This window comes from Thalia democratica, chromosome 1 (assembly GCF_965202585.1).
Source record: "Thalia democratica chromosome 1, ktThaDemo2.hap1.1, whole genome shotgun sequence".
NCBI lineage: Eukaryota > Metazoa > Chordata > Thaliacea > Salpida > Salpidae > Thalia > Thalia democratica.
Genome location: NC_139165.1, coordinates 64,370,429 through 64,385,822, shown reverse-complemented (window position 1 = coordinate 64,385,822; position 15,394 = coordinate 64,370,429). Strand labels below are relative to the sequence as shown.

Below are 15,394 nucleotides of genomic sequence, written 5' to 3'. Positions count from 1 at the left end.
TAGTCCAAATTACTTGAAACTAAAGTAAGCTTGACACTGAACCCGGTAGCTTTTGGTTAACTGATGCCTCAATGTAGTTTGATACTTTGATAAACAAAATTAGTTATTTATATTGTTTAAAGATGTCAGAAGGTTATTATATATAATAATGGTTAGGTTTTAATAACAAATTAAAGTATTTCTTTTAGATTTTACATATCGAATGGTTATTGATCAATAGAAAATCAATTTGAATGTGAGTAATCGGATGGGTACTAACTTAAATCTAAATTGATTTGGTGGAAATTGTTTGAATGAGAAATAGATTAGTTAAACTTTAAGATTCTGCCAAGAAAAAAAAAATCATTACATTAGTTCATTTTGAAGAGTTTTGTCTTAATCTCAGTTGTGTTTTTATTTAGTACATGCTTGGTTTCTAGTATCATATCGCTAAAACTTATAAATTTAAACAAAGACGCGTGAAGAAGCATATTTGTTTGTTATGTTTTCTTACTTAAAAATATGGAACAGTTTAAAATTATTGACATACGGAAATAAATAATAACTACTTAACCTTAAGAGTAACCAAAAACTGCGTTTAAGTTTCGTTTTATAAATAATAATTTATCTTCATTTGTGTATTTCAAAAACATTGGAGGTTTTTTAATTCCAGAAATATAATTCTAACTAGTTCATCTTTAAAATACAAGAAAAATATCTATCTTAACTCAGACTTGAAGTTTTTACTATTAACTCAAAAGTGTTTGGATAAATTAGTTTACTTTTATGTTGAAAAGTATGTCGATTTATTCAAAAAAAAGTAACTTTACGAAAAAATTACGAACACCACAAAACAAATAAAAGAAGTCATACAAAAGTTTTAAAACGAAGTTTGATTATAAAACCAGGCATTGTATTAAACATAAAACTGTGCAAAAGCTTTTGTTGTATAAATTTTTATATTCCTTTATTTTAACATCTTCTTGAATATAACAATTACGATATCCAAAGTTAAGTTAAAAAACAAAACATTAAAAACAATTGTTTAAATCTTTATAGATAAGAAATATGGTAGTAGTTCATACTAAAATAGGTAGTATGTTTTTGAGTTTATGGTAAATATCTATCTATGAACAGTGCAAGCTAGCTAAGCTGTAAGTTATTAAACTTCATATGTCACAGATTCACAACTTTCATCTCTTTTTTTCCGACAGGTGAAGCTAATAAGTTTTCTACATCTAATTTCTCGTCTGTTAAATGTTTTAGTTATCACCAAAAGCAATGACAAGCTTTTGTTTATATTTTTGTTGAATTAACAAGTTTAATTTTTTTCAACCGTATAGAACTTGTTTTCTAAGGTTTATATCGTTATTAAAAGAAAATTGAAGCTTTTTATCTTAGTTAAGCCCTAGTTATGTAACTTTAAAAGCTTCTTAACAAGTAAAAGCAAAAAAAAAACGAAGAAATAAGCCACCAATTGTTATTACATCATTAGTATTTTGAAATTATAGATACATAAATTTAAATCTTAAATGGGTTATGTTGTTTAACTTCAGTTTAAAAAAGCATAAAAATGCTTAATTTGTATTTACATTAAATACTAGGAATTTTCGAGTAAAACGGATGTTTTTTGATACATAAAGTTTACAAAATTTAGAAAAAAGTAAAACTTACAAGAAAAAGTTTTCAATTTAAACACAGAAGTTTTAAAAACTAACTCTTGTTGCATAATATCAGCCATGGTGTCTGGAATTGGTTTTCCTTTAGTATCCGGCATCTTAAAAAAAGTCATCACACAAAGCATCCCAACGAGACTCATCACTGTATATGGTATTGACATAGAATACTTTTTGCCTGAAATTTATAGTTACTTGTTTTATAGATTGCAAGGTTATAGTTTTTTTTATGTTTAAAAGATCAAAAACATTAAATTTAAAAGAATTGAAAATAAACAAAAAGTTGTTAAATATTTTACTAAGTGAATGATGAACTTAGGTAATTTATTTTGTATTTTAATTTAATAATAATTCCAACAGCCTATAATGAAGTACAAAAATGTAAATACATTTAATTGTATGTGGTAAACAGTTTTTTTTAAATTAGAGTTTTTTATCAAACTTTTTTTTAAATTTTTATTTACAATGTTGATAATTTTATATCACGAGCGTAAAACTTTATTTTAGTTCGCTTATTATTTTATTCCTTATTGCTTCATAAATAATAATTCTAAATGCAAATTTAAAACTATCCAGTTGTTTTAATTAATAAAACTTATTTTACAAGGAGTATTGATTATATTTATTTTAGGGAGAACCGTAAGTTAATTAAATGAATATTGCATTAAACTGTTTAAATTTTAATCTTTAACTAAGTAGTGTGCTCAACACAGTCTAGTTAGACAAAAAGCAAACTAAATTCATGTACTACGTATTAGAACTAGTAATATCAATATTAGTTTTATAAAACTATAAAAACTTTACTACAGGTAAGAAATTTAAAGTGTGCTAGTAAAGCTAGTAAGCTATAAAATAACTTTATTACCTACCCAATATATACATAGCATACCTATGTGGATTAAAAATGGAGTCAAAACTGCTGCAATTCTGGATACGAAAGAGCAGCTTCCATAAGCTTGATTTCTTATTAGTGTCGGGAAAACTTCTCCAGTATAAGCATAGTTGACGTTGAATGATCCACTAAGTAGCATTTTTGCTATCATCGCACAAATTAATGTACACAGCTGAGAAACTGTTTAAACTTTTTAATCAAAATTTAGTTTTATGCTTCTTATTCAAAGTTTAAAGTATTGGCCCGTTAAATGCATATAGTTTATATTTAAGTCTCAACAAAACAAATGTTTTAATTAAATTTTAGAAGTTTAAAATACTTTGAATTTAATATTTTGCTGTCTTGTTTATCAAATTGTACAATGACTTTAGAATCGTCAGGGGCAACGTAATAGGGCCTTAAACTCTAAGGTTCCAACCAAGAAAAGCCCTTCGGAAAAAAAAAAAAAATTTTTCTTTTAATTTATTATTAATTTAATAAAGTTTCCTTGCCCATAAGCTATATACATCTCTACGGAGTCGGCAGCGAACGTCGTTAGTTTGATTAAGTGTTTCCGAAAAAAGAAGAAGCTTTCAACGGGCTTTTGAAAGTGGGCCTATAACTAGAAATAAGTGATTGAAAATATTTTTCAACATATGTTATGTCAGTTGGTGCGTGGCGATTTGAAGGGATTTCTTTATTATATTTAATAGCAAAAAATACCTACGAAAAATACCTTGACAAAACTTGTTTGACTTTAATGTACTTTATTTCTAGTTTAAAAGTTTAACAGATTTACCAATAAAACTTAAAGTAAATTTTTAAATCAAAGAAATCAAAAATACTTCTATAGACATAAAAACAAAATATTTCTACCCGCAAACAATTTGTTGCATTAACAACTTTTTGCTACCAATAGTACATGAACAGCTCTACGGAGTTGGCAGCAAAGTGTTGTTAGATTAATAAACTACTTGTGCTTAAAATACTTGTTTTTATATCTATAGGTATAATTTTTAACTTCATTAGTTTAGGTACAAGACCTACCTTACTTAGTTAGACAATACTACGATTCATTACCTATACTCAGACAAAACAAATAAAGTTTTTAAAAATTATGTAATATTATCTATGTACGTTATTAAAAAAAAAAAAGCCTGTTAAACCGTTTAAACTAGATTATCGCTTGCACTAAAAGTGTTTAATTAATACCTTTATTTCTTTAATTTTGTTTTTAATTATCAAAGAGCTGGTAAAGAAAAAAAAAACAGTATTTGTAGTATTTCCTAACTAAACTTATAAGTCGCTTATAGTAAATCTTTTTCAACGAAATTTTTTCATAAAACTTAAAGTTTATTTTTATATATTAAAAACTAAACATTGATAACCTTCAGTATACTTATACTTTAGTATACTATACATATTTAAAAATTATGACTAAAAGACAAAAAAATTAAAAAAAGTAATCACTAACAATTTTCATTTATACTAAGTTTAAACGAACAAGTTCATTGGATTATGAAAACAACAATTTTCAAAATACCTAACTTATTAAGTTTACGACGTTCAAAATCTTTTGTCATTAAAACATATAACAGACATTTGATTTTTTTAGAATATATAATATTTAACAAAACATGCTCTGCCCAGGTAAAATTTAAATTATTTTTTTTTGAACTTGATAGTTTTTAGCAAACTTAGAAAAGATTTCGTAAAAGCTGAGAAAGCTGTCAAACTAACACGATTGAAAAAGAGCAACTCCAAGTAAGAAAATTGATGATGTTCCACTAAAAAATATTAGTGATTTTCTTCCTCCAACTTTATTCAATAAGTAAACACATAAAGCTATTCCAGGAACTTCTGCTATACCCATTAAAAAACTGTTTATGTAACGGTTCTTTCCTAACTCATTTGTACTAAACGTAGTACCGTAGTAACCTAAGTTGACAGCAAACCTATAATTTAGTATCTATTTTGAGATAAACTAAACTTGTGCAAAATCGGATTCGTAAAGTTACAATACAATTTGTAGTTCGACATAAATTGTGCAGTGTTAAATAAAATAAAAAAACAACTTTAAGCATATCGAATCATACATTTACCTTTTGATTTATTTAGTTTTACTTGTTTTAATTTAAAAAATAAATTGAACAATTCGTTAAAGTGAATTAGTTATAAGTATATGAAAGAAAAAAAAGGAATATTTTAGACCTTTATCTCTGAATTTAAAGTATCATAAATTCAGTATATTCGACACTAATCGTAAAAATGTAATACTTACCATGAAAAACAACAGACTAAAAATCGATAACGAAGACAGCTTTTCTTAAAAAGATCTAAATATCCAAGATTTTCCCTAGTTATTTTTTCAGTTTTTTCAACAACTTGAAGTTTTTCATCACTATCTAACATTTTTGAATTTTCTACTTCTAATTTGAACTCTTGTTTTTCGATCACATTATTGTTATTATCATTTAAAAGCTTGCTTTCAACATTTTTGGATTCACAAGTCTGTTTAAAAGTAAGAAACTTAGATACCGTGAATAAAAAGTGTTTGTTTTTTAACTTAATTAAATTTTAACGTGATTGTTTATCTAGATACACCTAGTTGCTTTTCTAAAAATGAAACAGTAACTTGAGAGATAAGTCATATAAGAGAACTAAAACAATGTATAAATTAGTAAAAAATACTTCGTTATTAATAGTTTCGATAGACTCAAAGTTTTGAAAAATTTCTTCGTACTCATCCTTATCAAGCTGGTTTTCCTTGGCAATATACATTAAAACTTTCATTGCTTCTTCTTTTTTCCCTTTTAAAAACAACCACCGTGGAGATTCAACTAAGTAACTGTCAAAATTACGTTTTTATAATAATTTATAAGTTTTAAAACACTAACTGAAGAACATAAATAAAAACTCATGTGTTCGTTATTGTTGCTTAATGATTACTATTAACAGCATTTTTGATTAGGCACAGTGATAACAAAGTATTAAATTTGTAAGTTTTTACTAATCAAAGTGCTAATTATTGTTTTAATTTAAAAATTGTAAAACTTTTACATCAGTTTTGAAGTTAGTGTTTTGTAATTGTTTAAAACATTCTTATTGTAAAGTTGGCTAATAGCAATGTTGTGGCTTTCTTTAGGAAAGCTGATATGTTTTTGCTAAAATACAAAATGGAATAAACTGCCTCGTACGACCCTCAATAGCCACTTATGTACTTTTGCTGATGGTCATACAATGCAGTCTATTGCTTTTGTAAAGTTAAAAAATTTTAATAGGGTTAAATTGACATAAAATTCACTTTAAACTTAATTTCTAGTTTCAAGTATTTATTATACTAGTTTTAAAGGCAAACTATAATATAAGTAATATTATAATTAAAAATAGATAAATAAAGTTAAGATATTCAAAACTTTTCAGTTTACTAAAAAAAATTAATCTTTGGTCTAAATGGTGGTCTAGTATACATAAAAATTTCTCAAAGCTAACGACTTAATACAAAATGTCTAAAATTATTAAAATATTTAAAACAAAATAAAAAGAAAATATATCTAGGTGCATAAATGATAACGAGTCTTGTCAAGTATCAAAACTTACTACACAAGAAAAAGAGAAAAAATTCCAATGCATCCAGTTACAAAAGTCAAGTGTCTCCAATTAGGCATGAGATATGCGAGACCTGGGAGGTACATGTACCCAGCTGCATACATGCCCAGCTGTGCCATTGACACCAGGTGTCGTAATTCTTCTTGCAAGCATTCAGTTCCTAATTAAACATAATCTCTTAGGTTGTATTAAAAAATGTCTTTTAGAAATACTTCCATTTATTAAAATAGAATTAGAAACCATAAAGTTTAAACTTTTTTTTAACTGTTACTTTCTTTAAAAAAAAACTAAACCAACATTTAAGTTCTTAAGTAGAGAACGTTAGATATCAAGTAAATTTCAACCTAAAAACATAGTAAACACTAGATAATGAGACTTTAGATGAGTAAAAAAAGTCTTAAATATTATTATTGTTTATTGAACGATAAAAAAAGCGCTCAAAAAGTTCGGTCTAAGGACCTGGTGTACAAAGGAACCTTTCGGTTATCGAGTCGTACCACATGCTTATAAAGTTTCTTACGAGCTATTACACATAGTTTTTTTATCATTTAAAAATTTAGATCTTTAGTAATAAAAAATCAACAATATACGCGTTTTTAATAAAAGTTTGTTTATTAAGAAAACATGATTTAATAGACAAGAAATTAAAAGGTATCCGTGGTGTGCGACTCGATAACCGAAAGGTTTTTTTCGTGCACCAGGTCCTAGGACCAAACATTTTGAGCGTATTTTTGTAGTTCAATAATCTATATACATACATATTTTTTTAAGAATTGATTTATATTTTTGGGTTTAATGTTATCATGAACTTAAATACATATTTTTCACAAAAAACTAAGCTATTTTTTAACATGTCCAAAATTTAAGTCAATTATTAAGAAAAATCTTCATTAAAGTTTTTTATATTTAAAACAGTTTTTTACCAATTATTACACCGATCATAGCAGTAGCGATCACCATAACTCCGTACAAAATCATGAATATAAAAAGAAAAACACTGTTTGGTGAAAATGCAGCTGCTGTGAATGTGAAGTTTTTCAACACATTTGCAATTATGTAGGGCCATTTTCTTCCAAATCTAAAAAACACATTCATTTAAAGTTATACTGACAAAAACACGCTTTATAAAGTTATATAATATATTTTGTTGTTATATGGCTGAAATACTTTAATGATGTGTTATAATTTTGAATAACTTAGACTTTTATTAATGTTTACATTAGTTACTTAAATACTTTTACCACAAAAAAATACAACAATACTTTACTATGTAAATAGAAATACAAAATTACAAATAAAGTATTTTTTGTATTATTAATTAAATTTAAGTAAAACTATACATTGAAGTATTCATATTAGTTTTATATGTAACTTATAAAGATGAAGTTTCGCAGATGTTCAGTTTTTTATTTTGTATTAGAGTTGTATATCTTGATTTAAAAGTTTTTAAAAGCGGAAAACTGTGCACATTTTTTTCTAACAAAAGTCAGAACTATTCAAAATATGATAAAATAACCAAAGACTTTTATACAAATGTATTTTTTTTTTAGAAAACTAAACCGACTTTAAATCAGATAAAACAGTCGAGTATTTAAAAAAAAGGTAAAACTTATGTCAAAATTAAGGCTATAATTTCTAGTACTAAAATTTTATTCAATTCTAAAGTTATGTAGTTTATGGCTTAAATAATTGAAGAAAAAATTGTAAAATAATTTTGTTTGTGCTACTTTATAAAGTAAGCTTTAGTAAGATCTGTTTTAAGATTTTAAAAAATTTATTACCTACGTATCTTAGAAATAAAATGCATCCTAATATTTTACTGAAATTTTTTTTATTACTTATAATAAGTATAAAAGTATTAAAATTATTTATTATAAATTATAAAGTACCATTATACATTTAACTCATCATAACACACATTTTATAACGTCTGCAAACAAGACTTAAGTCATTTGAACAAACAAAATTTAAACAAAAAACGATTTTTTTCACGAATTACAATATTAAGAATGTTTTTTGATGGAAACAGGATCTTGTAATTACTAAATTTCTTTTTAAATATCACCAGTTAAAATATTTTACAAAAAAAAAATTAAAGATAAAAAAAGTTTTAGAATAAAGTACACTTAAAAAGAAACGGTCCATTTCGTTTGATTTGTCTAAAAAGTTTTAAGAGTCTGATATTAAGAAGAATGTTTACTTAGTTTTATAGTATTGTTTGACGTGAAAAAATTCTCTTGCTAGTTTCATTAATAGTTTATTATAGTTTAGCTGAGGAATGTTGGGTCTAAAATTTATTTTTCCAAAATTTATATTTACAAAATTGCGGTGCCTCAAAAAATATTTTTTTAATAAAATTCTGTAGTTTACTGTTTACAAAAAAAATTCTGTAAATTTTAAAACAATTAAAACACTGTTTATCGTTGTTTTATATTTAAAAAAAATTAATACTCTAAAAAATTAGTACGCAGTTTCAAAAATTTAACAAGAAAATTTTACAAAAGAAAAAAACCAAGTTTTAAATTAGTTTATTATGTTAAAGCTTTATAAGTTTGTTTTATAAATTAATGAATTATTTTTTCCTGGACATTTGTTTTAAATGAGCCTGTGGTTAAAATAATAAACTTTTCATCTGACTTTAGTCAGTGATAAGATGATTATATTTCGGACAAAAATTATAAATAAATTTTAAAGATAGGTAAGTTTTAATTTAAAAAAGGAATAAAAATAAATAATTTAGCCAAGCAGAAGTAGTTTTGTGTAACTAATTTGAAAAATAAATATTTTGCATTAATAGATGTATAAGTCTTGTTTATTTTTTTTTGTTACATTCATAACTTGTTAATTAAAAATTAAGTATTTTTTATATATAAATTCAACAAGTCAGAAATATCGTGGCTTTTTTATTGTTTCAAGTCAATGCATGTAAATTTTAAAAGGTAAATTCAATGTATCCGTATTTGTTACTAACTAACATTAAAACTATGTTATAATAGTATTAATTAAAATTATTAACTTATAAAACTAAACCTAAAGCTAACCAAACTAAATATTACCATTGTATACAACACTTTTTTTAGCGAAAAACAAAACATTTGGTTCAAAGCAACATATTATAACTTAGGATTTAAGTAGAACAGTTAAAAGAACATGGAAAAGCTACTGCATAAAGAACATAGTTAAAAAGTATTATTAAAAACCAGTGATCTATCGAGTCCGGCTGGGTCTTTACTTCAAAGTAAATCTGGTTTCAGTCTCATCCTAACTAAGATCGGGACAGATACAGATCCGGATAAAAAGAAATCTATCTTCAGTATTTGTTTAAAAACCAATAAGGACATACTTTAATAATTAATGACACTAATCTTGTGAAACAAAGTTTTCTGAAAGGACACTAGTAAACCATCAAGCACTAACAATGTTTTTATAAGTTAACATATGAAGTTAGTATAATATTTAGACGACACGAGTATAAGTTAAAATAAATATATTTTACAAATGCTTTACATATGAGTTAAACAAAAAAAACAATTTAAATAATAAAATGACAACCAAGTTAACCTGTCAGGAATAGCTGTTGAAACAAGAGAACCAATCATAATACCAAACATTTGACAAGAAAATAGAAATGGACCCATCCATTCTCTGGAACATACCCAGTTAAACTGTAAAATAAAAAGGTAATCAATAAATAAATAAAAACATGACTTTAATAAAAGTTTTTTTGACTATTGTTTTCTGACGGACTTTTAAAGTACTGATTTAAACTTAAAACTTAAAAGCTCTAAGTAAATAAAAAATGATAAGCTTAATTTAAACGGAATTTTGTGTTTAACTTAAACTTAATAGAAGTATCAGTATTTAAAACTAGTTTCAATAGACTCAATTGCACATTTATTAACTTAGGTTGCAATAAAATTTCAAAACATATACAAAATTATCAACAAGAAATTTTCCTACAATTTCAACAAAAAGTCTTTTAGACTTATTAAAAGTAAGTTGTAAACATTTTAGTTTTTGAATACTTTGCTTATAATTTATAAAACATCTCAGTAAGTAAATAAAGTAAACATAAGATTAATCAAAGTATGGTTTTGTACAATGTTTAAAAATGTTAACTAAGTTCATAATAACAGGGGCATTTTTATACTTGGCGTGAAATAACTTGAATTTTTATCCAACATTTGATGGAAAGTAAAAAGCTTTTTTAACTTATTAAAGCTTTTTGTCTTATATTAATTGCTAATTGGTTGTACGCCTAGTAATTACGTATAATTATCAACATAAAGGACTTTTTTTACAATTTAGAATACCTCCATGGCTGCACTAACGACATCTTCAGTGTCTACGTTGTACTGCCACCCGTGAACACAAGAGGGCAGCACCTGACCTTCATCTGCTACTATAAGAATTACAACTAACGATTATCATAATTTTTTACATGTTTGAATATATAAAGTATAACAATGCAACTTTTCACTTTTATGGTATATACAAAACAAATACAACCTTTGATAATCAACTACTTTTAATTGTTCACTGGTAATCTTTAAAGTACATTGAAATGTTTCGTGTCTATAAAGTAGACTCTCAGACAATAGTGATATTTTTTCAATAAAATAATTTTTAAACCAGAAAACATAACCACTTAAACATTTCCAAACAAAAAATGTATGCGAGTCAAAGTTTTTAATTATTGTTTAAACTAAGTTTAATTCATCAAGTAAAAAGAACTTGTATTAAGTTCAATTGTATTTACTGAGAAAACACAACTTTATATGTTTTTATATGTTATTAAGTTCGACAGCAACAGTTATTTCAAATATTCTTAAATAAAAACATTTGAATGAAAAAATACTTTCTTTTTAAGATATTTTTGAAAAGTACAACTTCAGTAAGTGTAATCAAACCAGTTCCAAAAATACTAACTATATCAGTATAAAAATCGAAAACTTCCTATTTTTAAGACTGTTTTAATTTTCATCAAAACTAACAAAAGATATTATCAAAACCTTTATCTTAATTAAATTCATAAAAATTAAAAAAAAATTGAAATTATTAGTAAAAGTGTTAAATAATTTATAAAACTTAATACTTCATAATTTTAAAACAAAAAAAGCAGTAACTTTTACAAGAAAATTTTTTAAAAACGAAATCATTATTAACTTTACCAAAACTATAAATAAAAGTATCTAAAAAAACATTTAGGTTAAAAATAAGTAAACAAACAAAACTTTAAGCAATTGTTAATTTTTCTACAATTATTTTTATTAGAAAACTATGCCTTTAAAAATTAGATATCTTATTTTAAGAAATATAGGCTTAAATTTTTTTTATACTAAACATAATACCATAAAAAAGGAGTTCATTTGCAAAAATTAGTAAATAATGAAACAAACATTTAATTTATTACACAAGAAGAACTAAATAACACATTTATAATATTTTTAAAATACTAAAAATTAAATGTATGCATTAAAAAAACCTTGCTCAAATTGTAAAAATATTGATGGATAAAAGTTGTTCTTTAAAAAACTTAATAACTCTTACTTGTTATGAAATGTTTAACAAGTTATAGCTAAGAATTTTTCTGTTATAAATAAATTAATACGCTTTACTAACTTTAAACTTATAAAAAACTATCATTCTCAACATGTTTTGTAAACGTTACTAGGTAATTTGAGTAAAACCATTTTAGCTTATGGTTTTAGTTTGACGGAATCTTGAGTTTAGAAAATTAACACTTCGTTATATTTGTAACATAAAAGCTTTTAATTTGTTAATGTACTACAATTAAATAACTAAATGATTATCTTAGCAAAGTGAAAATTTAAATAAGAATTAAAAGATTAGAATAAACTGTAAAAAAACTTTCGTACGGAGTTAAGTCTATATTTTTCTTTAATAAATGATAAATTCGTAAGTTAATACGAATTAACTAAAATATTCTTGGGTTTAGTTAAAATTTTGACTGTAAATATAAAAAAGCAAACAAATTCTGCTCTAGTTTTTATGAGGTTGTCAGGAAATCAATCGATAAAATGATAGCTATTGAAACAGCATAAGGCAGTACCAATGCATTCAGTTTTTTGTATTTTACTTTTATATTATTTTATACACAGTCAAATTAAGTATAACAAGAACTAATTACTTTAACTTAGGTTAAGGTTTGATTTTATAGTCTTAACAAAAATGAAGCTTGTAGTAGTATAATACTATAAATTGTTTTTACGTAGGTAAATAAAAAACTACATTTTAAAGCACAACAGAATGTTGTAGTTTATTTAACCATGTAAATAATTTAAAAAAATATAAAAGTTAATAAAGTAAGCTATAGTTTGTGAAATTTAAAATAGAAAATTAAAAAATATCTAAAAATGAAGCTTAACAGTATAGCAATTATTATTTTTTGATAAACGTATCACAACAGTTTAGTTTGTTTTAGTTTTTTGGGCTCTAACACCTTAGTTTTTTGCATTTAATTTGTTAAGAATAGATGCATGACATTAAGAGTGTAATAAATGAAAGAAATTATAACTATTAGACTAACAATACTTCAAATAAATGCAACTTTACGTGTCAGACGCTAAATACATTACTACTTATTTTTGTGGACTTTGGTACAATGACTGAGTATCAGAGAAACAATTACTACTTTTTTATTTAATTCCCAATTACCTACTCTTATATTTTTGTGATAGTTAAAGCTATAACTTTTTTTTCTTTTAAATAACCTTTATATTTAAATAAAACTACATTTATTTTAAAAATAGAGAATATTTTTGTTAAATAAAAAATGTCATGGTTTCCTGTTTTCTAAATAGACCGTGCTCAAATAAAAACAGTTTTTTTAAATTGAGTTTTTGAACTTTTAAAAACAAATATGATCCTTAAAAATTATTCAAAAATATATCATTTAGCTGAAAAAATAACAAGCAATAAGTGTCAAAGTTAGGAGTTTATAAATAGTGCAAACACTGATTTTTCATATACCTGATTATCGTGATTTTATACCAAAGTAAAACTTAAAATATTCCTAAAAAAGAAGCAAAAGAATTGCTTTACGTATGTAAGTATTTTACTGTAATCACTATTTTTCTTTGTCAAGTAAAAAAAGGTTTTGCAGAGTAAAGTTTTGTTTAAAACCAAAACATTTTATTTTATTAGAGTTATGCCTTTTGATTAGTATCAAATTTGCTACAATTAAAAACAAATGCTGTGATAGTTCGATATTCAAAAAGATATTAATTTAATTTATATAAAATCAAAAAAAGTACGTGAACTTAATACCAACTGACTAACACCGTAAAAAAACTTTTACACTTAGCAAATTTTAAAAAATAGTGAAAAAATGAACTAACAACCTTCAGAAATTTCCGAACCAGTGTTTATATACGAAATAGAACACTTTCCGACTTCAACATTTTTGATAGTATTGTTATTTATTTTCAAAGTAAGGTTTTGTCCACTTTCATAAGCTTGATTTACCATAAATTCTTCGGGGATATTACAGCTGTGATTTGGTAAGTAAGTTATAAAAACTCCAATAAGAAGCTGTGCTCCGTTAGGTATTGCCATTGCAATAAGGGCAAACGCCAACTTATTTTGAAATTTTCCTTTGCGCTGAATAAGTTTGTTTATAGCTTCTGTTTCTTTCATTATTGTTATTATTAAATATCTAAAAAAAAATTTAATTACAGCACATGCTGTTTAACAACAAATAGAGAGTACTTAAACAAAATGTTAATTTAGATTTAGGTTCTTCTTTATTTATTTAAAATCGATTAGCTTTGATTTTACTTATAATAGTTATGCTTGAACTTATTACCAATATATTTAACTTACTCCATATCATTTAAACTCATTTGTTGTTGTATTTATTTTAAAAAGATGGTAGTGTTTTATGCTACATATTCATAGTGTAGTTCAGAATATAATAACGGATTTAGTTTTTCTGAGTATATATTGTAAAAAAATGTTTCGCCAAATAGGCAATTACGAAAAAGTTAGGCCTGGCACATTTGTCACCTTAAAACGTTTCAAGTTGAGAACTATAGTTGTTAGAATATTCAGACGTATGAAAACTTTATAAAAGTAAAAAGACAAAATGCAACTTTTGACAACTTGACATTAAACAAGATGTATGACTCGATATCCGAAAAGTTTTTTCGTACATCAGGTTCTTCGACCACTTTTTTGAGCGCTTATTTTTTGTCGTTCAATAAACAATAAGTAATAAATTCTATTAAATAAAAACTATAAATACGCTTAAAATCGTTTTTATTTAAGTAATTTTACTTAAGTATTAACTGATGCTTTTCATTTTAGTTTTTGTTTCCGTTTGTATATACTTTATATTTTATTTAAATGCTAAAACTTCTCAAAAACAAACAACTCTACAGTTTGTAAACTAAGTTATCTCCTTTGTTTGAATTTTATTTTCACTCCTAGTTTTGCAAAAAAAAAAAATTTTTAGAAGATCTAAATGAATTGAATTAACAATAATTAAGCTTTTATTGTTTTGTAGCTTTTGTCTGCTAAGTACTAATAACTGATTAAAGTATACTTACTTCTTAATCATACTTTCTTAGTAATCCCTTACTAACTATACTACTAATCTTTTTTATCAGTTTAGTTTATGAAAACAAAACTAAACTCATAACACTATGATTTTCCTAAATTGATAGGTTTAAACTATAAGATTTATTTGGTTTTTGGTTTTAGTCTTATTTCAAGGATAGCCTAATGTCTTCTTGCATATTTATGAAATTTTTTTTACAGACTTTAATCAACTGATGATCTCGTTTGATTAGGTTTAAGCGAGTGAAACATTGTATTGTAAATAAATATTAAAATTGAAATGTTTATACTAAAGAACTTTGCTGTACTAATAAAACTTGCTAGATTAAAATCAAACTAATATAAACCAGCAATAAAAAATTAAAATAAGACTACATTTAAAAAAATTTTTACGAGAAACCAATTTTTATTCGATTAAATTCTATTTGAATAAATTCTTTTATATAAGCACTGACGAGGTCTTTGACCGAAACTGAGTTTGCATTAAAAAGTATTGAAAATAATAAACATAATTTTTTCTCTAGAAGTTGAGATCTTTTTATTAGTTTTCAAAAATCAAAATATATAAGAAGCAATTACTTTTAAATTACTTAATATAAGGATTAAAAAAGTCTAGTTTGGTATACGAACCTTTTCTGCTTACGTAAACTGGGCCTTGAAGATTGATTGCATAATGCTT

At 24.6% G+C, this 15,394-nt stretch overlaps 1 protein-coding gene across 3 annotated transcripts; it reads right to left on the bottom strand.

Moving 5' to 3' along the window:
* Positions 1 to 767: 767 nt before the first annotated feature.
* LOC145832692 (organic cation/carnitine transporter 2-like) lies at positions 768 to 13,808 on the bottom strand. Of its 3 annotated transcripts, none has more exons than XR_014369751.1 (11): positions 13,500 to 13,808; positions 10,449 to 10,537; positions 9,697 to 9,800; positions 7,059 to 7,213; positions 6,127 to 6,295; positions 5,218 to 5,374; positions 4,808 to 5,037; positions 4,267 to 4,481; positions 2,525 to 2,727; positions 1,698 to 1,833; positions 768 to 1,229 (listed from the first exon to the last, which is right to left on the bottom strand). XR_014369751.1 is itself a non-coding variant. In XM_082940037.1 (11 exons), exons 1-11 carry the CDS (start codon positions 13,792 to 13,794, stop codon positions 1,142 to 1,144), a joined length of 1,821 nt encoding a protein of 606 aa, XP_082796163.1. In that variant the 5' UTR covers positions 13,795 to 13,808; the 3' UTR covers positions 768 to 1,141. The 3 variants fall into 3 exon arrangements, 2 of the variants coding, with proteins under 2 accessions (XP_082796163.1, XP_082796224.1); XM_082940037.1 differs by having other exon boundaries at positions 2,545 to 2,727; XM_082940098.1 differs by having other exon boundaries at positions 2,545 to 2,727; positions 10,449 to 10,534.
* Between the last annotated feature and the right edge of the window lie 1,586 nt (positions 13,809 to 15,394).